General features: G+C 35.1%; 1 protein-coding gene across 5 annotated transcripts in view; it reads right to left on the bottom strand.

Annotated features, from left to right (window-relative positions):
* The window catches only part of LOC311442440 (dmX-like protein 2), a 56,398-nt gene that overhangs the window by 11,499 nt on the left and 17,273 nt on the right, over nucleotides 1–27,626 (bottom strand). For 3 of the 5 annotated variants that reach the window (XM_084531670.1, XM_084531668.1, XM_084531666.1), the window contains exons 9-30: nucleotides 27,132–27,306; nucleotides 26,053–26,289; nucleotides 24,551–24,828; nucleotides 23,675–24,368; nucleotides 22,331–22,452; nucleotides 21,186–21,275; nucleotides 19,019–19,136; nucleotides 18,164–18,283; nucleotides 17,529–17,762; nucleotides 15,083–16,762; nucleotides 14,685–14,795; nucleotides 13,749–13,918; nucleotides 12,306–12,403; nucleotides 11,990–12,155; nucleotides 10,776–11,040; nucleotides 8,952–10,051; nucleotides 7,713–7,904; nucleotides 6,068–6,144; nucleotides 5,373–5,503; nucleotides 4,402–4,650; nucleotides 1,354–1,535; nucleotides 470–600 (exon numbers count right to left, since the gene is read on the bottom strand). In XM_084531670.1, the coding sequence (XP_084387796.1) occupies nucleotides 470–600; nucleotides 1,354–1,535; nucleotides 4,402–4,650; nucleotides 5,373–5,503; nucleotides 6,068–6,144; nucleotides 7,713–7,904; nucleotides 8,952–10,051; nucleotides 10,776–11,040; nucleotides 11,990–12,155; nucleotides 12,306–12,403; nucleotides 13,749–13,918; nucleotides 14,685–14,795; nucleotides 15,083–16,762; nucleotides 17,529–17,762; nucleotides 18,164–18,283; nucleotides 19,019–19,136; nucleotides 21,186–21,275; nucleotides 22,331–22,452; nucleotides 23,675–24,368; nucleotides 24,551–24,828; nucleotides 26,053–26,289; nucleotides 27,132–27,306 (6,620 nt within the window). The remainder of the gene's footprint in view (nucleotides 1–469; nucleotides 601–1,353; nucleotides 1,536–4,401; nucleotides 4,651–5,372; nucleotides 5,504–6,067; nucleotides 6,145–7,712; nucleotides 7,905–8,951; nucleotides 10,052–10,775; nucleotides 11,041–11,989; nucleotides 12,156–12,305; nucleotides 12,404–13,748; nucleotides 13,919–14,684; nucleotides 14,796–15,082; nucleotides 16,763–17,528; nucleotides 17,763–18,163; nucleotides 18,284–19,018; nucleotides 19,137–21,185; nucleotides 21,276–22,330; nucleotides 22,453–23,674; nucleotides 24,369–24,550; nucleotides 24,829–26,052; nucleotides 26,290–27,131; nucleotides 27,307–27,626) is intronic. The other 2 variants (XM_084531667.1, XM_084531669.1) reach the window with 1 other exon arrangement.

Below are 27,626 nucleotides of genomic sequence, written 5' to 3'. Positions count from 1 at the left end.
ATCTGTTTTATTCCATTTTATCTTGCAACATTTTCTCTTTAAGTGTTCTACTTAATCTGTCTGTAATTCAAGAACTAAGGATCAATCACACTTGAATCAGTTTTCTGAAACATCAGTCTAGAGCTGGCATTGTAGTAGCTCATGTTCCTTGTGTCTTAAAGATGACAGGTATTACTTGTCTTCTTCTTCGGGTATTTCTTGTTTATTTCCCTTCCCACCAAGAAAATCCAAAACACATCTCTGACTTGCTAATTCCAATTTCTTCGGGAAAGCAAACGGGGAAATGTTTGTTACTGTGATCAAAATTTGTTGCTCCTGTAATCCCAGTGACAGCGGTATATCTAACCATGGCACTAAAAATACTCAACTGAACCTGTGGAGTGTGTAGAAGACCTGTATGTTCTTTAATTTGGAAGAGAAGGTAAGCACGTGACATTATTATTCTAAAACAGTAGCAATCTCTTCTAACCTGTAAGAATTGGCATCTTTGTGTTCCTGGATCTGTATGTCAGAGAGGAAAGCATCATCCTCTTCCTCATCACTATGAATGCTTTCATCAGAATCATATATTACACCGCTGTCTGACAAAGGAAGAAATGGCTGCAATACAAAATAGAAGTCTGCTTTAAAAGTAGTTTTCTGATCTCTTTAAACTCTTCTAGTTTAGGTATCATTTAAACTCTTTGACAATGACAACAACTTAACATATAAATAAGGTTCCCTAAAAAAAAAACAACAAACAAGTAGCAACAGGAACAGTGTTTATCTCTATTATAAGCAAGAGCCCTGTTTTGAAAGTTAAGTAACAGATCTGAGGCAAGTAACAGACTTGAGACTCTATCTTTTATTAAGATAAAGCTTTTTAAGATGATGCAGCTTACTATGAAGAGCACTGAAAAATTTCACATTATTTTTGTCCTATAGAACTTAAGGGAGTAGAAATACTCTTTTGTGAACTGTAACTTCATAAAAGTAACTGTAACTGTAACTGTCTACAACCTCCTCACGAGGGGGAGTGGAGAGGAAGGCCCTGACCTATTCTCCATAATCACCAGTGACAGGACCCGAGGGAATGGTGTCAATCTGAGGCAGGGGAGGTTTAGGCTGGACAGCAGGAAGAGGTTCTTCGCCGAGAGGGTGGTTGCACACTGCAACAGGCTCCCCAGTGAAGTAGCCACTGCACCAAGCCTGTCTGAATTTAAGAAGCATTTGGACTGTGCACTTAGTCACCAGGCCTAAAATTTTGGGCAGACCTGCGCGGTGCCAGGAGCTGGACTTGATGATCCTTATGGGTCCCTTCCAACTTGGGATATTCTATGATTCTATGAACTTATATTTTCCATTTTAAATTACCTTTGCCATAAAGTAGTCCCACATGCTGAGCTCTGGAGGGATGAATTTTTCTTTGTAAGAGGGTCTTTCTGCAGGCACAGGTGGTGGTACAGTGCTGTCTTTTACTGGTCTTCCTGGCACGAGCATTCTCATATTAAAACGACGACGATGTTTATCCATTTCTTCTGAAGGAAGAGGCGGTGCTAAACTCAGATAATTTGAAAAGCTGATGTTAACATCGCATCTTGCAAAGTAGTTGTATTTTATAATTGAAGAACATTAAAATATTATTATTGGTACTAACTTCTACCAATTCAGGAATCAAAGCCAGCCTAAATAAATTAAGTGTAATCATACAAAAAGTTCCGTTATGATAAATTCAATAACCGTAGCATTGGGTGTATCATAAGAAATACGTTTTGTTATCTGGATGAAGTTTTCAGTAGATGTAGCATTTAGCTTCTCAAGAAAGAAAAATTAAGATATTCTGTTCAGAAATAGAAGCAATATATAAAATTTCACTAAACAGTAAACTGCACAATCAGCATTAGTGGTTCAAAATATAAGTCAAGGAACTCTTAAGATAGCAAAAAGAATTTGAGTAGTCTTTGTGACAACTGAAGTCTATTGCAAAATGTTATGATTTAGACCATCTTAATAGTTATCAAAATATAAATGTGGAATTAGTCTTTTAAAGTGTCATTAAGCAGGTAACATTGAAGATTACACTTACTTTATTATAAAGGAGGTAGATATTAAAAAACTTTTTTTAGAAGCCATCACTAGCATTCATCTACACTGCAAGTTTTTACAAACCTTTATTAACATCCTCTGAAACATCAGAAACTGTAGCAGCTTGTAGGTTAAAGGAAAACAGAATACATCTTAAAGAAAATATGACTTCTTATAAAAAGTTGTTTATATTAACACATTGTCAAAATAAACGATCATTCCTAAAATGATTATTCTCAAATAAACTTAATTTACTCCATAAAAGAGAAATAAGTTATGAATACTTACAATGATGCAATTCAGAATGTTAATTGAGCAATGGTGACTGTATGATAATGTCATCAATGACAGCAATTATTGAGATTAGAAGTAACTTGTTTCCAAGTTACTGCAATAGTTATACATGTACAGTAGGGCTTACCTCTCACATACAGAAAACCTAGGTATTAGCACTGATTTATACCATCTATTCTTCACTAAAAATAATGGCTGAAAGCACTGAAAAGTGTTATAAGCAAGCACCTAATAGTAGTTTCATAAAGAAATATGATTAGTACGTTTGTTTGAATCAAAACATCTGAGTTAAAATTACTCATCACTAATTATTTTTTTGGTAGTTTAATATGAAATGCAAGTTTGAGACACAAAAGTACTGGCAATTCCATTCTAAGTGCCATCAGTTCTTACATTAAGAAAAATAATGGTGTATACTAATAATTCTGAAACTTTTATACTGGGAAATACACAGAGCAATCCACATGCAGGTTGCTTACCATGCTTCTGGGATACATTCCCTGTGTCACAACACTGATTTCTTCACTACTTGTCAAAACTACTTGGTGTGATGGCTGACTGTTAACAATATTGTTGTTATCTTGCTGTTTAAGCACTTTGCTTTACCTTGAACTGAAATTTTTCATCGTTGTTTTAGAAAAACTGAAGGAAAAATCCCAAGAAAACTATGTTGTGTGTAAAAGTAATTAAATGCAGAAGTCTATATCCAAGACTTTCTATATTCATTCTAAGTAGAGTTAAAAAAAAAATAAAAATAAAAACTCTACGCCATTGACATTCTTGTTTTTTGTGACAACAGTCAGTCACAAAGATGAAGTCTGGATTTTTTTTTTTAACCTAACAAGTGCTCAGTCTTCAAGTCCTGATTAAAATTAATACCGCTACTACAGTTAAATTTTCAGGCCAAATTAAAAAGTTGCCTTCTGAGTAAATGCATGGTCTGTTCTGAAAGTAGAAGGACTAATTTAAAAAAAATATATATATTAATGAGAATAGAACAAACAATTAGCATTTTTCACAGTAGCACCCTTCCGCATCTACACACTGCTGCCAATGAGTTTTCCAGTTTTCGTACGCCTCCAGGAACGCCTGGACCGGAATGCTGTTTAGCTCCCTCGTCACGGTCTCTTGAAGCGCCTCTGCCGATGCGTGATGCTTCCCCTTGAGCGTCGATTTTATTCTCGGGAATGGAAAAAGTCTGGTGGGGCCAAGTCGGGGCAGTGGGTGGACTGAGGCAGCGTTGCCACCTTGTGGGCAAGATACTCCACTACGCAGAACGCTGTGTGGCTCGGCACGTTGTCATGGTGCAGCCGCCAATTGTTGACGATGGCTGGGCGGACACGAGCAATGCGTTTTCGCAGTCTTGTGAGGACTTCCACGTAAATTTTTCACTCGTGACACATTTTCATTGGTCTTGCTGGTCAAAGGGCGTCTGGAGCAGTCGTCGTCTTCCACTCTTTCCCTACCTTCTCGGAACAGCTTGTGCCACTCAAAAACACCCGATCTACCCATGGCAGCATCACTGTAGGCCTCCTTTATCATGTCGTGAGTCTCTTTGCCCGTTTTACCAAGCTTTACACAAAATTTTATTGCGTATCGCTGCTTCAGTAAACACTCCATGATTCTCCGTGACAAGGCGTTTCGACAGGTGTTCACAGTACGAGTGACCTGCTCTCTTCAACAGCCGACAGCTGACTGCCGATTTTTCCCAGCATTCCCAATATCCCCCTCCACCGATCCTGTGCGCGCAGACCGTCTCTTGTCTGCCCGTTTGCCCAGGAAAAAGCAAGTCCTACTACTCTCAGAACTGACTATGTACCTGTATTGTTTTAATGGTAAATTCAAAATAAGCTGGGTGCCATTACAAAGGACAACTGTGAGAAAGACTAACATTGTTTTGGATTTTTTACTAACATAACAGATTTCTTGCCCATAAATACTTAAAATAATGCTTACTTGTTTTTTTGTGTTTAAAAATCTTCTCTAATAAGTTACTAAAAGTTACAAAATACAAATCATTAGTATGACCTTTAAACAGAGTACCTGGAATATTTTCTGATTGTCTTCGAGGTTTTACAAGCAGTTTCACTCCGCCACCAAAAACGGCAGCCCACATTCGGCTGTTCAGTGGATGGGCTGCTAGTCGAAATAATTCGTTACATGAATTGGTTGCCATGGCATGTATAAGCAGACTCAGGTAGACAGCTACAACAGCTTCACAAAGAAGAATGTTTAACTTTGGTTGATCTTCATCCTGAGCTGAACTTAAAAGATTTATAAGTGAACTCACACCTGCAAAGAGAAGAGGAAAAGTTCTGCATTAAATGAGTAGGTTTACAAACAGGGAAAAAGTCAATGTGACATCTCTACTTTTTATGGTAAACAGATTAATAGCCACTTGATACTTTTATTTGGATGAAACATACTATTATTATTTTTCTTAAAATCATAAAGATTGAAAGAAAAAACCCTTCTTTAGTCTGGGACTTCTGACTTGTGTCTCAGTTCAGTTTGCCTGTGAAACTGATGCCTCCTGCACTATTGCCAGAGTTGACTTCAAAATACTAAATCTATGTCAGTACATCAAAAGTAGCTGTTTTGACAGCTACAGCAAGTAAAGCATGTATGTAAGACAGTACTGTTTAAACAGCTAATGGAAAAGCTTTGCTTGGGGGTGAGAAAGACTGGAAGAAAACATTTTAGGACAACAAAGTAACAGCTTACAGACTTTATCATGAGGATCATCATCTCTTCTTTGAATAAGGTTTTGCAATAAAGTTTTTTTTTTTTGTTTTGATATGTGAAGAAGCTAAAGGCTGTTACTAATTTGAGAACTAAATACAAAACACTTATCCATCATTGATCATCCATCATTTCATCCAGATTTGGTTGAAAGATTAGCATCAAGTTGTACTGTAAGTTATTATACAAGTATTACAGAACAGTGAGAAAATATTGTAATGTGGAGCTTGTCCGGTGGGTGGTGTTTAAAATAACCATTATTTTTGCCTCACCAGGCCACTGAGCAGGAGACGAATTTGGAGTTGCATGCTCTTCAATACTTTCTGTCCTCAGTCGGCGTCGATCACTCAAAAGCAGTCCTTGATAAACCATCCCTGTAAACTGATTTGCTTCTGTTTGACTGCTAAATACAAATCAATTTGTTTTTTTTTCTGATGAGAAAGGATTTTAGAATATTTTTTCAATCAAGTATAGTACATTTCTCATGTTAGTTAGAAAATGCAACATTTAAAATTCTACAAGATTAAGTAAAGAGTTATATAATTTCATGGAATACAAAATGTTTTTTTAAAATTAAAACTTTGTATGCTTTACAGCTTTCTCTTCCAGTTTTAGCTTTAAATATACATTTTCCGAAACCTGACTTAAGTTAGGCTCAAATATTTCCTGCACACCCCTATACAGCAATGATGTGCTGTGAAAACCAGCACTCAAATGTTCTCTCAGAAGTATCCTAAGAGTGACAGCAGATTGTCCTGTTATTTGTTGGAAAAAAACAACTGCTGTTATTTTATCTGTATAAAACTGATTTGGAGTATCAAAGCTAACAAAATGTAAGCTGTATAATTATCTACAGCCATACACAGTAATTTAATCACTTTTCTTAGACACAAGCATGAAGAATTTCCATTTTGGATGCACAAAGTATACTCCAAATGTAGGACTCTAAGAAAACTTCTATTTGTACCTGTAACTGTGGCTGTCACACAGTGCTTGATAAATGGATGCAGAAAGTGAAGCTGCTAAAGAATGAAGCGTGTGCACCTAAAATAAAAACAGCTGGTAAATTATATATAAATTATACATAAATGGTGTGTAAAGCATATTTCTTTCTAAACAGCATTTAAAAATGTGTTATGCAGAAATCTCCCAGTTTTAAACCAAGTGCAGGAAATGGTAATTAAAAATAGCCCTAGGTTTACAATACAGTATTTTAAAAATTCAACTGGTTGATGGAGATTAGTCAATAACAGTCAAAATCTAAACATACATATTCTAATATTATGCCTTCTAATATTATGTCAAGGTAATTGATTATATAGAACTCTCACAATATTATAATAATGATTTCTATAGTAGGAATGGTTCTTGGAAGCCATATTATATGACATCATAGCTCAATATAGTATTAGTTGCTTCATATGGGTAATACAAAAGTTTGTGTAATAATTGTATGATTATTTTATTTTATATATAATCTGGTTTTCACCTCAGTCATATGCTTAATTTTTTTTAAAAGTCTCTCAGTAACAAGAATAGTACTCTGTTATTGCCTTGCAATGCAGCAGAAACGCTCCAGTTCTTAAATAGAAGAAGAAATGCAAAAATTTCTTGGAAAGTCTGATGGAATCCAAAGTGTGATGAAAATGGAAATGTGAAACTGCTAAAAATGTAAGCCTGTAAGCTTTTTTTAAAATCAATTCTTTGTTTCCATCTTTTCGTCCCATCTATTTAATAAGATGTTAGATCTCAGATTAAAGATATAAATTATCTAAAGAGTTTTGCAGTTAGTAAGTGTCAGTTTTCTCTGAATTCTCTTTTAAATAAAAATGCATGTGAAATTAGAGTTTTTAGAGTTAAAAAGGTGCTTATTATTGCATAATGAGTAAATGAGAAATAAATGACATTGGGTTACAGTTTTAGAAATCTTTGACTTGCAATGGGACAACCCACTTAGTTTCCTATTTCTTCTCTACTTTCATCTAGTCAATAGAAAATCAAATTCATTTAATGACTATGAGTACTGATCTAAATGCACAACCTAATGATTTAGCATCTTACTAATTAACAATGCAATAGTCTTGGGCTCTTTGGCTTTTTTCTCCATCTACTTAATGAATCTGAACAGACTTTATTCACTGTAGGGTATGGAGCCAGATAAAGTAATTCATCACAATTCCAGGAAAATCAGTACAACTGGAGAAATTTGTGCTGGAGTAAGATTTATAGTTACTATACTAAGAGAAAGCTATATCTTACAGCCTCCCATCTCTACTTTCATAATCTCCCTACCAGATTTACCTTGGATGATGACAGTTATAGGATCATGATTAAGAGCAAGAATTCAGTACTTTAGTGAACATCCAAACTTGGAATATTTTCCTGAGAATGACTGACCAGAATTTGGATGAAAGAGAACTAACTAGATTCCAATATATGTCAGAAAACACGTGGTTATCTACCATTTTCAGTTCATCAGGCTTAAGTGAGAAGGCCATTATTGTGAAAGGGGTAAGTGCTGAAAAGTTAACTCATATACTATTTTTGTGGGCGTATTTTAATGCCACTTTATAAATAATCATTTAGCCTTTTCTGAGAACTGTTTTCGTTACCTTAACGTCTTCAATATTAGGATGTGGTGGCGATTTCATCTGCACAATAGTGTAAAGAATATCATGGATGTGGTTGTTTAAATACAGCACAGGATTAGCTATCACAGTTTTCGTGGATGCTATGCTTGCAGAAAGCAATGGTAGCGTTGTGGGTAATGGAAGTGGAGACTGAAGTTGTTTTACAGTAGTTTCCTGTTTAAAATAAAAGATTGCATTTAAAATGGTTACTATGAGAATAAACAAACAACAACAAAACCCAGTAATTTTATTTATACTTTTTCCAGGGTTATTTATTCTCTTTCACTGACATCTACTCAGTTAATTCTTATTTACTGCAAGAACACAAATGACCTTATAGCCAAGTTTGCTAGAACATTTTTTGATTTAGTGCAGGAGAAGTATTTTTATGTAGTTCATTAAGGAGTGTTGGGATTGTCTACTTAGAAACAGTAACTAGATGTGCATTTGCAGTAAGTAGCATGGGTTGACATAGTAGTGACTGATCTGAGTTTAATAATAAAAGCCAAATTCGCACTAATCTGCATTTCTCAAGTGGAAAAGAACAGGGTTTTTGTCATCCCTTCTTCCCCCCCCTTTTAAAATGACAGACTAAGTCCACCACCACCAAAACAGTCAACTATTGCTCCTGTTTTAAATGTGAAGAACCTGGGACTGGAGCCAGTTAAGTGATTTGCCCTTTATCAGAGTATTTGCTCAGACTAGTCACTAACATTTGCTGGAAAATATCTATTCTGTATGAAATAAATGTAGAAAATGCCATAATATAGTAAAAGGGTGCACTACACCGTCTGACTTGGTATTATTTGTTGAGCCTTGACACTAAGATCTCACCCCTTATAGCCCCCTTGCATTGATTTGCAGTGGTGTAGAGAATGAGATTTTATCATACTTCATCAACTGTGAATTTAACTTACAGTTTTGATCACAATATTCTAAGGGCCTATATAATAATTTCATTGCAACATAAATATAATGCTGCAGCTACTATATATACAGCAACATTTATGTACCATAATTACAGGTAACGTAATCCCCTAACAGATTCTGAAGAACCAGGATGCGGATACACAAAACTCTAATATAGCAAGTTCTCACCCCAAACACATCAGACTTGCAGAACATGAGGTATCTATCTAGGCACAAACATAAGCATTTGACAAAACTGTCAGTCCAGAACTGTTCAGACTTGTTAAAGGAAATTAGTTTAATTTGCTTTACCTGCTGTGACTCTTGCAGCAAAAATTTCAGCTCCATTCTTACAGATGCTAAACCACCACCTTGTGCCCCATGAAGACTACAATAACTTAGAAAAACTCTTAGAAGAGCTTGGTTCTTCTGCAGCCACCACTTCCGTCTTTCAGCATGTTCTCGTTTTGCTTGTAACCTACGTCGTTCTATCTGGTGCCGTTCATAGGAACCAATGTCTGGCTTATCCATAATATCCTCATGATCGAGTAGATCCCCATTTACTTTGGTATATGTTTTACAGTAGTCTTTGCCACCTGCTTCATGGTTGCATATTTCATGCATAGCAGCAATCTCTTTTTCAAGCCAGTTGTACAGCTGAAATCGGAGTTTTCCTCCATCTACCTCATAACCTGTAGCCAAAGTCCTCAGTTCAGTCATTAGGATCTTCAAACAGGCTCTGAACTTGAGTTGTTCAGCAATAACATCAACCTCAGTGTCTCCAATATCAGAAATCTCTCCATGTGGTGTTTGTGAGACGTTAATGTCTGAGGTTTTCTTATCTTGTTCTTCATTCTCAGAACTGGATTTTGAATTTTTCATCATTATGCCAACATCCTTATCCTCATCGTCTGACTCACTTTTGTCTTCACCCCAGTCAAGGGTAAGAGGCTCATCATCAAATTTTACTGCTGGCTGACTCCAGTCAAATTGTGCTGAAGATTCAACAGTACCCTCCAGCTCAAAGGAAGTTGAAATTGGCTTTGACCAGTCTATAGCACCACTTCCAGCACCACCCCATAGGGCTTTGGAATCTTGAATACCAGCCTGTATTGGAGGACTAGATACATCTTTTTCTGTAGGTATAGTAGACTTTTTTCTTATTTTGGGAATTTTGGAAAGAACTTCAAGGGCTAGTACAGGACAACCCACTTTAAAGTGAGCATTTGCAGTAGTGAAGAATAATTTTCTTTCTATAAGATTAATTTTATCAACAAAGCTTTTTTCAGTTTTTAGACCTAAGGTGGCCAAAGTCCCCTCTGGTGAGCTGAAGTATCTTCGGATGAGCAAAGGGTGGGTCCGAAGATAATTGTAGAAACTGAATACCACAGGATTGCATGACTTGACAATAACTAAGGAATTAAACAGATATGACATCTATTGACAATGGCTTTCAAATGGTATTATTTTGCTTTGCAGTATTTCCTGCATTACAAAGATGTATCAAAACACAAAACCAAAGACAGTTTGGGGTCTAGTTGCCAAAACAAAGCAAAAGTATTACTTACTCCCCACAAAAAAAGATTAAAGGTATGAGTTGGATGAGTAGAAAGATAAGAAATACTCACATTTGCTTCGCTGCTATATTCCACTCATCTAAGCCTACAAGAAGCTGATAAGGCCAGATGGATATTTTCCTAGGGTAGGGAATATACTATAGAAATGTATGGAGCCACCTCTCTGTCACTTAACATTAATCTCAAAAGAGACGGGATAGGAAGCCCTGCTTGACAATGGTGATTCCTAGAAGCAAGAATGAGAACTTGAAGTCTGCTGGAAAAGACTAGCCAGCACTAAGTAGTAGAGAGGTATTATAGGGAAGTACCAAACAAGGAAGGCCCTCCAGAGTTTATCTGACAGCAAAACTAAGTTCAATACAGGGGGATTGGAGAGAAGCCCCTGGAAGAAATTGGGGAAAAAAAATGAAGAAGAAATTGAGTGGGCTAGTATATAATCCAATTAATGATTTCAGCATAATCGCATTTCAAGAAAAGGGAGTACGTGCATACACAGAAAGTATTACCCCTTCTCTACTCTGTCTTAGAGAATTCCATCACACTAATGTTTTCTCCTTACCTGGGTTTTCATCGTCATCTTTAGGTGTTTGTTCCAATAAAGTGTCCAGTGCTCTAGTGTAATCTTTCATTATCCAGTATGCAATGCTTCTCAGAAATGGATCGGAATGCAACTTAGTACAGCTGAACCCAGTTCCATCTTTATGGCAACCCAAAATTTTTTCATGAAGAATGGAGGTGTATGTGGCAGAGGTTTCAAACTCTGATTCGTATAAACGAGCAATAACCATAGCCAACTGGATGTCTTCCATTTTCTCAAGGCACACCTATGATAAGAAAGGTGGGAAAAGGTCTCTTTATAATGAAAAGGTTGTTTTTTAAAACAACAATGAAGTGAATAGCAATATATGTTTACAGAACAGATTTTTTATCTCATATCTGATCTTTTGTGTATATATTGATTTTTGAGTCAAAAATGTGGTGAGATATATCCAAATGACATTTTCTTCCATGTTTGGGAAGAGGTGATCTGACTTCTATTTCAGCAATTCTAGTATGCATGGCAGTGCATCAGCATGACAAAAAAAATAATATACCAGTAGTAAAGGTAAAGACGTTATAGCTAGTTGAATAAACTTAGCTTTCAACTTTAATGTTAGCACATCACTGGAAAGATTTTCTTCCACTGACTCATCTGCAGAAATGTACTTTCACAGGTAAAGACTCACTGACTGCATACAATAGGAAGGATAAATAAAAGTTCTCTAATTTCTTTTATCTCCTGAGATATGTTGCCTAAGTTATGACCCTGCTGACAACTCTCACCTCCCTTTTGGCAGGAAATATCACTGCTCCACTAAAAAGGGATTATCAGGATGCTTCAAAAGAGCTCTCTGATTTCCTTTTTATTTTTTATTTTTTTAACTTGATGTTCTAACATTAGGAAATGCAGAATAGTTGGAAACTGAACAGAGCATTGCAACAACTTAATTACAACAAACCAAAGTTTTGCCAGTGGGTTTATGACTGCTCTTCCCAGGAGCCATTCTACTGAGAACTGATGTATTTGAATACTTCTGGCCTTCAGATTATCTTCTAAGCTGTTTTTAACAGTAGTGTGAAAGTAAATGGCATGTCTACAGGGCACAAGGGGGTCATGTATAGACATCCCCTTTCTGCTGCCACACTGTGAAAAAGATCAGCAGAACAGCTTTTAAGGATGCAGTTACGAAGTTCAAAGTAGAAACTGAAACATAATTTCTCAAAAGCTAATACCTCTATAGCATCTTTCAGTGAACCTGCTAGCAAGAAAAATGCAGCTGATTGTTCAAAGCGTTGTTTTCCCAACAAAGCAAAAGCATTTTTTAAAGCAGCTTTTCGCCATCTGTCTTCACTGAAGTTGTGGCTGAAAAAGGCAGTCATCTTTTCATCATGCTGGGACCTGCATAAAGAAATGTAATATATACAACTTATATAATCTTAGGATACAATCAATTGAACAACACCAATTAAACTCTAATCCTGAACGAGTTCTGTTTCGCATTCCTGGTTCAATTATGATTTAATCAAACTTACAGCTAGTAGAACTCACCTAAACAGACCCCACACCACTGCCTTTTTCTTCATAGCAAGATAAAAAAGTGCAGCATCTAAGGCATCATTGTTCCTCTGGAATGAAGCTTTTGCAACCTATAAGTAAAAGTAAGCAAAACCTATAAGTAAGCAAAATCTAGTATTATTACTGCAAATATAAAACTTGCTTTTAACCTAAGAACGTATGTTCTCTGTCAGAGAGGATGGTCTGGGTGACTATTTACATAAAGCAACAGTAATTTCTTTCAGAATGTTTTGCAGAAACTGATTTTTTGATAGGTGACAGCTCATTACACAGTTAATGTTCTTAAGGTTCAGAAAAACAGCACTACTGCAGATATTAACACTTCCCCCCCACCACTACAGTGGGACGTTACAACCATGAAAATAAAAATCTTTTCATCAAAAGTGTTACAGTAGCTCATACTATTAGGAGAAGTTCCTCTTGCAATTCATTATTTACATATTTGTAAGCTAATACAAGTATTTCTTTAATGACCTTTTTTTTTTTTTTTTTTTTTCCCCTGTATAGGACTAGGCAATGTAACTGCATTAGCTTTAGAGGACTAGAATAATTAAGTTTTGCTCCTGGATTCAACAAATATTCTGTAACACTAAAATAAATTATTTTTACAACCTCTGAAATTTAGTAAACTATGAAGTTCCACAAACAACTCAAAGAGTACATTAATTGTTGTAATTCAGAGCAAAGACAAATAATCAAATAAATCAAATCCATCAAACTTGATAAGAAAGCTGAAAATCTTATTAAATTAAGAATTTAAATCTCTTGGATACCTACAGGAAACATTTTAAAATAATATCTAAAAAATATACTGTATTTTATCTATTATTAGAACTCCCACAAAAAAGCTCTGCATGAAAATAGGATTTGATGTTATTTTGGTTTTATATAATACAGGTGTATATTTCTATAAAACACTATTTTTGTGACTCTCCAGAAAGGAGTAAAAGCTGCACTTATTTTCTGCTCAGGCCTTTTATGTTCTGTACTATTTTATTATCAAACCCAACAGAATTTACAAGAGGATTTTTTATGCATTTTGAAAATGAAATGGTTATTTCTTAAATAAGACTCATTATTGAATAATTTCCTGTTTCATCAATAGATATATGCTGTCACATATATCTGAAGAAGGATTGTTCTTAAAATAGAGTAATATAATCTTAAACATACTGTGAAATGTGGGGGAAATGATTAGGTCTTCCAGAAATGGCTTTCCTAACTCAAATGTGGTAAATCAGAACTGCCAACATTATCTAACACTACTAATGTTTTGGTGCTGGATATGGAAAAAAACAAACAACTGTTAAAATAGTAGCTGGGCTGCAGTACAAAGGGATCTGCTCTACACAAGTCATCCTAAGTATCTGTTAGAGCATAACAGCACATAACTATATTTGTAAGCAATAAAAATACCTTCTCAATACACCTTCGGAGTGTGTTGATATTCCTGACCCACCAACCTATACCCATAGCTCTTAATTCAGACCACTGTGGGTCTCCCTTCTGGATAGCTGGAATCATGTTGATCAACTCCTCCTCCGCCTCAGAATGAAAAGCCCATGCAAAATGACAGGTAGATAGGCCTAAACAATAACATAATAAAATTCAGAAAATTAAAACTTGTTAATAAACAAATGGAATATGTTAGAGAGGCAAATTTTTTTTTGCAAAGGGAGTTTTGCAAAGAGTGTTGGTAGATGTCAGAGCAACTGTTTGTCACAACTGTTCAAGAAAGAGTGGAAGCATCTTTTTTCTTTCTCTGTGAAATACATGCTTCCCTTCGGTGCTTCCTCCATTCCTTTCCAGCAACCTGTTTATATACGTTCTTGAGTTTCGTATGGTGCTAGATAGAAGCAAAAATATGTAATCTCAGAGACAGATCCATCCTGGCCCAGAAATCTTTCTGTATGCTGTTGAGGCAGTAATTGCTTTTCTTTCTGTATGTCAGAACAGCATTTATTCAGAGCAAGAAAAAAACCTGCTGTGATGAAAATAATAAAATTATCTTAGAGGGAAGATAAAATTGTACTTCTGTAAAGCAAACCCTTCAGTCCTCCAGCAGAAACAATGTAAAATATGATACAATTTGTATGTTATCTGGTGGGGGAAATTATTCATGCTCAAACTGAATGGCACAGAATCTCTCTTCTGTTCTAGAGCTTTACATTTTTGTCTGTTCACACTGCATGCAGGGAAGCATATACTTTGCAAAACAAGGGCCTTAATGGAATAGGTGTCATCTAAAATTAATATGGAGATAATAAAAGTATCACAATATAAATCAAATATTATCAGGTCCTGTCAGCTCAACTGGATAAAATGAAAGTAATGCCACATTCCAAGAATTACCTTGGTGAAGTAGCTGTACTCGATACAGAGGTGGTAGTGATGTCAGAAGGCAGGTGTGCAAGCGCATAGCCAACAAATATCGTAAGCCACATTCATCCAAGGTATCTCTTCCTGTAAAATACAAAATACTGACTTTAGAATATGCAGATGACTACAGGGGCATATATATGACTTACTGTATGCAGCATGTAAGGAATGTATGTTTCTAAATTTGTTGTTTGTGATAAAGTATTATGCTTGAAATACAGTAATTTATAAAATGTTTTTTGCTCTACTGTATCTAATCTGAATAACTGATACTCGCTTTCAGCTTTTTTAATCCCAAAATACTCAAGGAGTAAGCTTGCCTTAGCTGGGAAGAGCAAGAATGTTAATTTAATAATATGCTCATTACTAACCTGAGTAATTCTTATCTCTGTTCTCATCTAGTTCAGTGCTTGTTGTTGCCACGGTGTCTGCCAAAGCTACGAGGAACATCTGCTCTAGTCGAGTGAGGCCTGGCAGACTTGAGTGCATCAGGTGACTTGAAAGGACACTGGCATGTTCTCGGCCAAAGTAAGTCGGACCATATTGTGAGAGATTAATAACTTTGGATTTACTTTCCCTCTTTTCAGGCTCGAAATCAATAAAGTCATCAGTTGTGACAGGCTGAATCTGGAATAGATCTGAGTACTGATCCTCTGTTTTTCTTTTAGCACGATCTTCAGATCCCTGAGGTATTTTAGAAGTTTCTTCAGAAATGTAAGTGGCATCTTGATCTGCAGCAAGCAGAGCATAAAGTGGCAGTGGGGGAATGGAGTCTATCTCTGTGTAGTCTCGAGTACCATCTTTTCCAGCTGTGATGGTATCCTTTGCAGTACTACCACTTACACTAATGGTGCGAGAAAGATGGCGTTTAGGACCAGTTCCTTCTCCAGCTTCTGTGTCTTTAACTATCGCAACTTCTCCTGCAATACATTTAACTAAATGTGACAGAATGGCTTTGGCTCGGCGAACTTTACCCAGATCCATAAGTTCTAATAGCTGGGTTGGATGATACTGAGGGAGAGTAGGTGAAAGAACGTGAGCAGCTTCAAAAAGGCCTCCGTCTTGAATTACAGTTGGAGTGCCAAAAACATCATCCACAATACCTGCCCCATCAATTACACTGGTCTTCTTTGCTATCAAGCTTGCTCTGAGTGGATCTTTAGTTGCTGTGTCTTCAGTAGTGAAAATATCACTTTCACCATCACCAAACTTGACAGCGTGTTTCCACTGTGCATAAACATGCATTTCACAGTCCATTCCCACCACCAGTATACCATCTCTCACCCAGGAGAGAGAAACAGGTAGTGAAGGAGTGCCATCTACAGATGATACCAAATCAATTGATCTAAGCAACACCCACTTTGACTTTATACCTTGTTTTATGCTTCCACCTAGTGGTAAAGTAATAACAGCTACACCTTCTTTGCTGCTTGTTTGATCTGTTACAATTCCTGAAAGTCTTCCGTACATGAAGATGTTGGCACCAACTCCAACTGTCAATATATGTGAACCATCTTCTTTTGATACCCAATCCAAATGCACCAAATGCTTGATACTGGGCACCAGGCATTTGTCTTTATTCAAAAATGCATCTGATTTACTGTAAACAAATAAATTACTATCTACACTGACCCTTGAATCAAGGACACTTCCAACCCTAACTAAATCATCCAGTTGAATTGTCTGTTCCAAAACCCATTCTGATCCTCCTGTAGACTCACACTCAAGTATACAAACATGCATGGAAAATTCTTTTGAAACAAAACCGTTATGCTGTATGGGTTGTTTGTATGCTACTGCAAGACGTCCCGTGTAAGAACAGCTAACGGCAACTGGCCTTCCTACTATGGTGACTGTACTGCTGTTGTCTTCTCCTTCATCATTCATTAAAGGCCATTTTCTCCAATGATATTTTTCCCTTTCTTCATTTTTGCTGTTCAGGTCTTTTTCTACAGTACATCTCCAGAATCGCACTCTGTTGTCTGAACATGATGTTACTATCAAGTAAGGTGCAAGGCAGACTGGATATATTGATGAAGAACTCAAATGACCTGAAGTCAGAACAAACATTTAGTATCAGTAATAAAAAGTCAAATACCTATATGAGACAGACACAACATTGTAACTACTAATAGAGAACTTTTCAATTTGGTGGTTTTTTTTTTTTTTTTTTTTTAACTTTGACCTGGGTATGGGCAAATGTTTTAAGACGGATAACAGTCTTAACAGTTTAGATGTTAATCACCTGCAGTTCTGGTCACTATTCAAGGAAAATAAACTTGAACTAAACTAATTCAGAAAAGGACTGTTAGAATAATAAAGAAATACAAAGCTTCAATCAGATACAATAAGGGAAATTAAGATTAGGCTTGTGTAGCCTACCAAAATGAAACTTAAGAGGGGCACTATGGTACTTAAGAGTATTATGAGAGACACAGAGACAAACAGGCAGAAGTAGACAGGGTAAGTACATCAAGTCAAAAGAAAAAAAAGCATCATATACTCATCAGATTAATGTTGGCCGGTGAACAAGGGGGTATAAATTGATCATAAATAAATTAAGACTAGAAGTTAAGTTTCCAGTCATTAAAGCAGTAAGTTTCAGAAAAAGCTTTTCTACGAGGAATTGCTACAATGAAGAAAGGAGTGATTTGCAAAACGCACTTTTTGTGATTTGGGAGACATGGACATGGATTTGAGAGTGCCCGTTTATTCCCATGTTGCCTGTATCAATCAAGAGAGTGATAGGCTGAGAACATACTAGCTTATGAACTAGCAGATAAATTAGTGGATTAATTAGAAAAAAGTTAAATTTACCTGCTGAGGGAGTTGCTCTTATTACTTCTACACCAACAGGAAGATCCAGTGGTTGGCTGTATACAAGTCTGGAGCTCAGAATGAGCTTACTAGCAGTCTGAAGATTAGCGATTGATGAAGATCGTGGAATGGGACTTACACCAGGTGATATATCTGGAGAAGAATCTACTGTCTTCTGTTCAGGTACACTAAGCTTATTCTCTGATAAAGCAGTTTTTTTTTCAGTAGTTTTTGCTACACGAAAGAAAAATCATTGCAAACAATGTTAAAAATGTATGTGAGGAGAAAGCATAAACATGCTATAATCAGATGTTTTTCATAGCATTGTTTTGGTTATGCAGAAAATAATTATATCGTGTATTGGCTGCTTAGTTGTACTGCAAATAATTTTATGCTATGATTACTCATTTTAAGATATCCATAGTATTCTGAAATACTGAGAGTTTAAAGAATCCAGCGCTTAAGTATATTACTCACTCTTTTAACAAATTTTCATATTGTCATAGCTATGGAATGCAATCCATGTTTGCAAGAAACCTTACTCTTCTACTGCTTCTAGAACACCAAGCCTCAAATTTTCTGTTATGTTACTTAAATGTTCATCTCTAAGAAAATACAATTACTCACTCACTCACCTAAACAGGCTTGCACAGATTTGAGATGAAGATGCCACATCTGAAGAACAGAACAGCCATTACTATCTTTTTCAATTACGACTAGGTAGAACTTTTCTGAAAAAGGTGGTGGACGATAACCTGTAATTTAAAGACATTACCATAATCATGAAGTTTACATTCAACAATTGATAAAAACTGATACTAAAAAAGTATTTTTTCCTCTTTGAAATTGTTTGATTACAAAACAAAATACTCAAATGGTACTATTAATAACATTTTAATCAACATTTAGTTTGTTCAGAGTTATAGAAGACTTAGTAAAATAGAGACTGACTTAGAGCAAACCTGAGTATTAATGACAAATCTAACTTATTAGATGTATTTGCCTTCCTAATCAATTTGAACTGCTCTGCTAGATTATAAAACAGTTTTCAGTTTTCTCAGAGTGCTTGCTTTCTTCCTTTTTTTTTTTTTTTTTTTTTTAAGCTTTTGAGTCTAGTACCAAATTCCCCAGTTACTTTCTATAGGATAAAAGGGAAAGTCAGACATATGCACCTTATCACCTGGAACAACATATTAATTCAGGAAATACACTTCTAGTCTACTTTGTACACATCTTTAAAATATAACACAAAACATTTTGAAAAACAGACCTTGTCATACAAGTTAAAATAATTCACTGTAGGCAAATTAGAATAGTTTTATTTAATACCATTACCATGTAGACGATTTATATGAGCAACGTGAATCAGCCATTTCAGTGAATTCAATATATTCTCATTAAAAATGAATCTAGTAAATGTCTGCTAGATTTCAGTATTCTTTAAGACCAGTTTTGGTACCTACTTCATAGTAGTTATTCTTATACTATACCTTGTGATGGCTGGAAAAATATCTCAGTTTCCTTCCCTTCTACATCTTCCTTTTGTGGTTTGTATCCCAAAATGAAGTCTTCTTGAAAGACATGAAGTAATTGTGTGTTTGAGCCACACTGTAAAATCAAGCAGTAGTTACGCTTTCAGAATGGTATAACAACATTTTTTACTAACATAATTATGTTTTTTGTACAATCCAACTATCGATTGAGGATCAATTACCTTCTTTTATAATTTTGAAAACTATCTTAATACATCAGAAAAACAGAACATTTTCATCTCTTACATTAAGAACAGCATGTTCTAGAACTTATTGTGTATATATTCCAATAGTTTCAATGAAATCTACCATACTAGACTAATTCTGTAATATTTTTGCTGAAGCTAATGACAGATTATTATTATTATTATTATTATTATTATTATTATTATTATTATTATTATTATTATTATTATTATTTTAGGTATAGAATAAAGGACTGTGGCAACAACTCTTAGACTTCTATCAATCTTCAGTGGAAAGTTGACTGCAATGGATTGAGAAATCTGCTAACAAAATAAAAGGAAGAAACTGCACATATTCCTTCTCTTATAACTCAACAGCTGTTCCTCCTGACAGCAACAGACCTCTTTTCAGTACCTCCACCCCTCTACAAAGGAGGCTGCTGGCAGTGAAATTCATTTCTGCAGACAAGGAAAATGTGTCCCCCAAAGACAGTGACAGCAAAGTTTTCATGTTGAACACATTTTTTTCCAGAGAAGCATGGAGAGGCATCTTTCTTCACACAGGTATTTTTGAAATCCTACCAGGATGAAATTGGCAAAAGCTGACTGACTCAATATAGAAGGTGGGTTTTTTTAGAGCTTCAGCAGGTGCTATGGAGATAAAGGAGGTAGTGAGAGGATGTGTGAATGACATTTGTATTATGGGAAAGTCTTCGGTCACCATCATGATTGGGATGTCCTCTAAGGAAACTGGATTCAGTGTTTACTTGTAGAAGAGAGAGGGCTTCTTCCTGACTCCAGAGCTTGCCGTCCTTTTGAATCTTTGCAGGCTGTTTTTTACATGTAAAGCTCTTCCTAGTCTCAGCCTCCCGAATTGATACATTGATTTCTACATTCATTTAAGAAAGATTTAGATACTGAAAAATAATGACCCAACTAACTTATTTACCATTTCTGTAGAAGTTGGTAAGGTCCACAAATATTAATTAAGGTTTATACTAGGACATTAGAGGCTTGAAAGTATGACTAAGGAGCTAAAAGAAATAGAAAACATAAAAGACACCCAGGATGTCATGCTATTGTCTTTCCCACAACATAGGTCTTATGTAGAAGACTGTTTCTTACCTCTTAAGCTATTCCCTGTACTCCTCATGTCAAGTCATAAAATAATCTATAAAAATTCTAAAAAATATTTGATAAATCTGAACCAAAAATTGAAGGTCCTATGTGATTAATACTTACAAGACAAAAAAAAACAAACAACAACAACAAACAAAATGTTGTCAAATAGAGAAGTACTTCTTTGTATGTATCAAAAATGTCTATATGTCTAAGTAAAAAATGGTAAAGTAGATTACTTTCCCAGGCTGCTACCTAACAGAAAACAGCACTGGAATTTGCAAGATCAAAATAATAATACGAATTAAATTTCATAGCACTACCATTCAATCATTTCATTGATTGAAACACATGGCTATATTAGTTAACAGGTAAAAGCGTGTCTTATGAGAAAGACAAAAAATTGTAAGTCATACAAGGCTATTATTACCACATTTTGGAAGACTTAAGTAGTTTTTGTTTTTTGTTGTTGGTGGTGGTCTTCTTGTTTGTTTGGGTTTCTGGAGGCAGTTGTGATTTTTTTCTTCTTTCTTTAAATTATGATGGGTGTAAAGCAGTATTCAGTCAAGTTTATTTTAAACAAGATTTATGCCTAGAAAATATTGTTACACTCTATAACAACAGGCTTTGAGCTCCTCACAACTGTAAGTTGTCTCATAAAAACATTCAAGGTATCTCAACATTCACAAAAATTCAAGGCAGTCCTTATCACCATAAAGAAATGTCCTCTTTTTTCTGTATTTTCAACAGATTAGGTTAATCAGCAACAAAGCTATTAAACATTTTTATGTGATACCCTAAAGAATTAACCATTTATTTACTTTGTTAGTTATTGCATCGAGTTCAATAATGCATCCTGGTCGAGCAGTAGATTGTTGGCTCACAATGTTAAACACTTCCCCAATAAGTTTCTGAAACAGAGGAAAATGAGATGAGTTAGCATATTTTTTCTTTAGACAGAAGGAAATTGCAATCATTTACAATAAACTGATGCTATAATTTTCCTTGTTGCTGTAAATAGTAATAGGCTTCTTCCTGTTGTCATTTTGGCAGTTATGAATAATGCATTCATCAGGACATTTGCACTGTTTTCAGTCTGCAGCTATTCATGGGGATAGCATACCAATTTACATAGAAAGTAAATGTTTATTTAAAGACTTATCTTTTCATAATAACATAACAATATAAGTACTATGAGAAACTCAAATACACCGCTTCACTTTTTTAAACCTTCAGTTTTGTCACAACAAACAAACAAATAAATAAATAAATAAATACAGCTTATATATAAATGGAATGTACTATTGATTTTTGCTGGAGCATTCACAGTCACTGCTCCTGTAATAGGTTCCTCAGACTGATCTGAATACTGACAAGCTATAGCTTGCAGGATAGCTTAAAAAATAACAGAAGAATGGAAAAATGAAAAATGTACTTACTTATACGGTAATAGTTACAAGGCCAGATTTTACTTTGCTCAGTCATAGAAACAAAATGTAATGAAAGAACAGAAAGAACAGACTACAACAGCAAAAATAAGAGCCAGTATTACCCTTAGCAATAACCTGCCCTGACTCCCTTCTATCCCATCATCTCTGTCCCCCCTCATATACACACCCTAGTGTATAAGTGTATACACCCTAGTCTTCACCTATCTTCACCTGCCCACTTGCTCCTGACTCCCCTCTTCTGAGAAGACAAAGAAAAAAAATCTGTTTTTTCTTTCACCACATACTACAAGTTGGGGAAACTCATCAGGGGTATTTTGTTTCAGTTCAGCCACTGTTAGTAGTAATATCCACATTACTGTCTGCTAATGTTTACAGACATCTGCAAAACATGTAATTATATAAGCTAATATACAGACATGAGGAAATAAGAAAAATCACTGGAGAGGGAAAAAAAGTTTAAAAGTTACCTTAATTTTTATTTTAAAACTTTCAAGCCATTGCTACATAAAACTTACAGATGATTCAGGGTCAGATAGTTCATCTAGAAGTTTTCTTGCATCTACAACAGCTTGATAGAGTCTCAAGTTTTTGCCATCAGATGCAACAAAACAAGCACTAGCGGAGTTGCAGTATGTACCTACAGAAAACACAAAAAAACATTATAGTTAAAGAAAAAAATAGCATGAAATAGTATCACGTAGTCAATTATAATCCACTTCACAGTATCTGAATGTTTCTAAAAATGACTGTCATAAAATACTGAAGCAAAAACACCCCAAGAAATTACGTACATTAAAACATTATTTAGACTTCAAAATAACTTTCTGCTCATTTATGTAACTAAAACTCCTCATAAATATTGAATAACCTGAGCAGAACTCATTATTGCTTATAACTATTGTTCACACATGCAAAAACCAATAGACAGTACACCTAAAAGAATGCTGCCTTTAAAATGATTACATTCTCTTCACTGTCACCTCCAAGGGAGGTGTTTGGAACTTGAGCTTAGGGACTCTAGCTTCTCGGGGTTCTTGGAGATGATTTAGAGTAGAAATCCAAGGTAAACAAGGTTTAGAATAGCTCCTTCGTGGGATTGAGACAGGATAGAACATTAGTATGTGAGCAAAGGGATTTTTTTTATTTTTAAATCAAAGAAATGCTACGCCTTTTAAAACACATTTAAGATTTTTGAGGTTGCACAATATCTTCGACACCCATTTAAAAATTGCAAAGGTCAGATTGGCCTTAGTATAATAAAATATCCTGGCACTATTAGTATGAAACTTACTAATGTGATATTCACAACACAATTTACATTTTAGTATTGTACACAACTACTACAACATCTTTACAAATAAAAAATAAGTATCTGAGTGGCTTAATAGATTAACATGTCTAGAACTTTTTCAATCAAGTGGTCCAATCACTAGTTCTGTTCAATCCACTGCCTCCTGCAACTGTATGAGGCCAACAACCCAGATACTTCTGCCATCATCACACTTGCAGAGTGTGATCATCACACTTAACTACCATGTCAATGCAGACAGCACTCTGCAAAGTTGCCTAAAGCACTGAGGAATGGGATCATGTTTTTCTGTTGTGAGACTGATTGCTAACTAACACAAAGAAGTTACTCCATGCCAGGTGATCCATGGTAACTACAAACTCTTAGCCCACATGAACTATGTTGTTTTGAAGTAGCATAGTCTCAAATGAAGGAAGACTGTTCACTGGCACTATATAAAGAAATTGCTGAAAAGTTAATATACTCCAAATACAACATGAATTTATTTTGAAAAAATAGTTTTATAGCCCCCAGTGTTAACTCTATATGGGATCTTGCTAAGAATACTCACCAAGGCAATAGCTTGGAATAAGTGTTGGAAGCCAGGCCACATTAGAGAAAGCGGAGGTATGAAGAGAGTTAATTCGAGCCAACTCAGATACTCCTCCAGTGTATGACAAAGGTCCTATAGGGTCTACACGCCACAGAATCAGCTCGCTATAGATTGCATTTGGGTCATAGAATGTACGGGTTGCTGCATTTTTAAGTTGCTGCCTAGAAGAACCTTTTACATGTTTTATAGGATCCATTATTCTGTTTATGCTGTCAGAATCCTGAGAACTGTCTGACTCAGGAGTTAGTAGAGCATTATGATGAGAAGATGTTAACAGTAATGGTAAAACAGAATGGCAAGCTAGGTCATTAAGATGAAAACGGTGACCGCAGTACCTAAATTTATGTGAGACTGTTAGCACAGTAGTGAAAGCTGATTTATCAGCAAAAGTAACTGCCCACTGATTTAGAGAGCCATCTATATGTTTGGAAATCATCATCACTATAGGAGAAATTATATTCACATTTGTGCTGTTCTGAGCAAAGCCTGGTCCTTTACTTGCTAGGGTTTTATCTGGAAAGTCCACTGTCTTCTGATGTACAGCATTACTATCTTTTAATAAGACAGGGCAAGCATACATCATAATATTTTTGCTAAGGGAACTAGCATCTCCTGAAGGAAATGCAACAGGAATCCTAGAAGAAAATGAAACCTGGAGGGGAAAAAAAAAAATAATTAGAATATAACAACCCAGTGTAAGTCCAAATGAATGTCAACTGTTTCACAGGAATTAGTTTAATTTCAAGTAATTCTGATGACCAGATTTAAATAGCAAGAACATAATGACTGTTCATTAAGATCATAAATAATAAAACAATTTCAAATATACAACACCTGAACTTGTCGAAAGATGCCTGGAGTGTGTTCATCTAAATACTTCACATGCCACACCAAAAATGTACCATCAATAGGATGGATAGTAAAAAGCATATCTGGGTTTCTGTTCCATTCGGTTAGGAGCAACTCAATTTTCCGATCTAACAAAACTGTTGGAAGAGGCATGCATAGGCCTGCTGGTAGAGATGTTCTGGGGCTTCCCTCTCTTTCTCCATCTTCATGTTCTGAAGAACCTGTTCCAGTCCCTGTCTCTGATTCTCTATCTACAGACAAGTCTGCAACAGAAAATATTATTTATTTATTTTCAAATTCTAGGTATCATCCTACTACAGTTTCCACTCCAAACAACAATATTTAGAATCTGTTAATAGTGCTATCTTATAAGAACATTCATGCAAACTGAAGGTAGAAACATCTTTCATCTGTTTGTACAACAGTGAGAGGCCCTGGCATTTGATTATTGATCCTAACTATGGAATACAAGTAATAACAAATACAACCATAAAAATTCAGACACTTAACATCAATGCTCTAAGATCATTTTGCTCAACTATACAAAAACAGGTATTTTATATGGATGCTGGCTCCAAATTAATGTCTTTTTTTAAAATTTATTTGATTATTATGAAACATGGTATGTGACAAGTAATGAAGTAGTATGTATTGCATGTGCAGTAAGAATGATGACACGAGCAAGTCTTAGTCATAAATTGCATTGTTAACCTAGATTTTAAAAACCTAAGCTTTATAAATGACAATAAATGTACATCAGTTTATTGTCTTTAATAGCTCTTACTGGTTTAAGTATAGAAAGGCTTTTATTTTTACAAATTCTTAAGATAGTTCTTCATTCTTAACTTTACGAATACAAGGGAAGACATAAGTTTTTCAAATTTTAAACAAATGGGATTTGTAATCTTTAATAACATGGAAGGAATACAAATACTGGCCAAGGTGATGCTCCTGAAGCAATCTTAAGTCCTTCTGGTAGGGCATGTTTTTCATCATTAATTTCAAAATATGTCTTTCTCTTCCTTTTCCTTTGTGAACAGCTACGATTGGGATCATTGTGTGCTGTAAGGTTTAAGATGTAAAGCTTACCTCTACTGGAAAGAGTGCAGTTTCATTAAAATGGAGCTATGTCCAACCCTCCTTAAAGCTTGCCATCAATTCATGCCTCATTACTGTCCTGAGATTGTAAGGTGAATCAAGAGCAAGTCTTAGTTATAATTTCATAACTTTATGGAATAGCTCCAAAATGGAAATAAAGAACCAGAGCTACCTTTCTATTTCACTGTGTTTATTATTACTGTGTTCCAACAGAGAGTACATCCGTAAGTTTTTCATGCCACCAAATTATTATAGGAGCCAAAATTGCATCTATATCTATTTATTTTAGATTAGTAATACATTACTATGTGTTAAATAATTGCATTAATTATTGCACTAAATAAATGTGTTTCAGAATAATTCTTGTGCTATAGATCAAGATTACTAACCATGATCTAATTTCATATGCAAACTTCTCTCTTTTTCTTCCATTTCTTCTTCCTCTTCAACCTCAACATCAACAAAATCTTGTTCTAGTTGTTGTTCAGAAAGTTTTCTTAGATGCTGCATAAATACTTCAATAGATGATGTAAAATTAAATTCTTTATTATTCAACCAGTGAACAACAAAGCCTCCATTGCCTTCATCTATATTAAAAGCTGTTCCAGCCAAAACTGATGGGATATCTGTGGACAATTGTAAACAAATCAAAAACTTTTATCTTAAACCTTTCATCTAATAAACCCACACACATATCTTGGTTAAGACAATTTCTTGGTTAAGACAATTAACTCACTTTTGGCAGAACAGACCTTGTGCCTGTACGTTTAGAAAAGGTAAGATACAGATCAAGTTTCTACATATGTTTTGAGTAAAAAAATGAAAAAAAAAAAAAAAAGGAAAGACATTTTAGCATCAAGAAATAAAGTAAAACAATTGATTCAAATGAGACTGGTAGATGAGATTCAACGGGTCTAATTGCTCAGTTTCAGTGTTGTCATATCATTTACTGATTTTACACACAGGATTGTTGTTCAGTCTCTTCTTTAAAATATTCTAAATTATTCTACAAAAAGCAGCTGTTTTCCTGCTAATAAAATCTTGTACAGCTTTTTTCCCATTAAGTAATCCATTCATCATATACTGTTTTCTCCCCAAATCAAGTACAAAGCAGACTTGAAATTTAGGTAGCTAAATTTCTTTTGCTTTCTGATGTGCAAAAACGAAATTATGGCTTTTAAAAATGCTGAAGGTCTTGGGCAACTGGGTATAGGTGACCCTGCTTAAGCAATACAACCATTCTGGCAGTCTGTGAATTTTGGAAAAAAAATAAAAAAATAAAAAAAACAGCTTCATTTGGCTTACAAAACTCAAAGCCAAATGACAGAATTGTGAAATAACACTCTTCCTACAAATCCCTTCTATTCAATTAGGCAAAGCAAAGAACATGCACCTCAGCCCCCTTTATTTATTTTTTCCTTTTTGTGAAAATATATTATTAACAGTTTAATAAGCAGTTCTATTTCACCTGTATTAGGGTTGATGGTTGCTGCTATATGGAAATGACCAAGTGCATTTGCATGGTGTGAAATGTGACGCTGAACTTCATGAGTACCCTGTTGGTCTGGTAATACATCTGTGTGGGTAACAAGAACTGAAGATCTCCTTTGTCCTTTTCTCATATTTTTCAAATGGTGAATTGTCTGGTATAATAAGAAAACATAATTTAAGAAATACTAAAAAAAAGAAAAGATATAAATGCATAGTTATGTAATTACTGTTTGTACAGTTTTGTTTTTACATTGATATGTTTTCTTTTCCTGTAAATTTAATATACTTCACATGACCACCACTGAAACTCATAGCCCTGTAGTATCATCTTTTGGAAATGTAATTATCAAATCAGATAATTAAAGAACTAGAAGAGTTTATTTACTGCTTCTACTGTTATTTTCATACCCATTCAGAATGAAACCATCTTAATATTCCATATTAAACATCATCTCTTCCCAACACTATCAGT

The sequence above is a fragment of the Aythya ferina genome (assembly GCF_964211825.1).
Source record: "Aythya ferina genome assembly, chromosome: 11".
NCBI classification, from domain to species: Eukaryota; Metazoa; Chordata; class Aves; order Anseriformes; family Anatidae; genus Aythya; species Aythya ferina.
The sequence above is the reverse complement of the archived record's forward strand: the minus strand, read 5'-3'. Positions and strand labels throughout refer to the sequence as shown.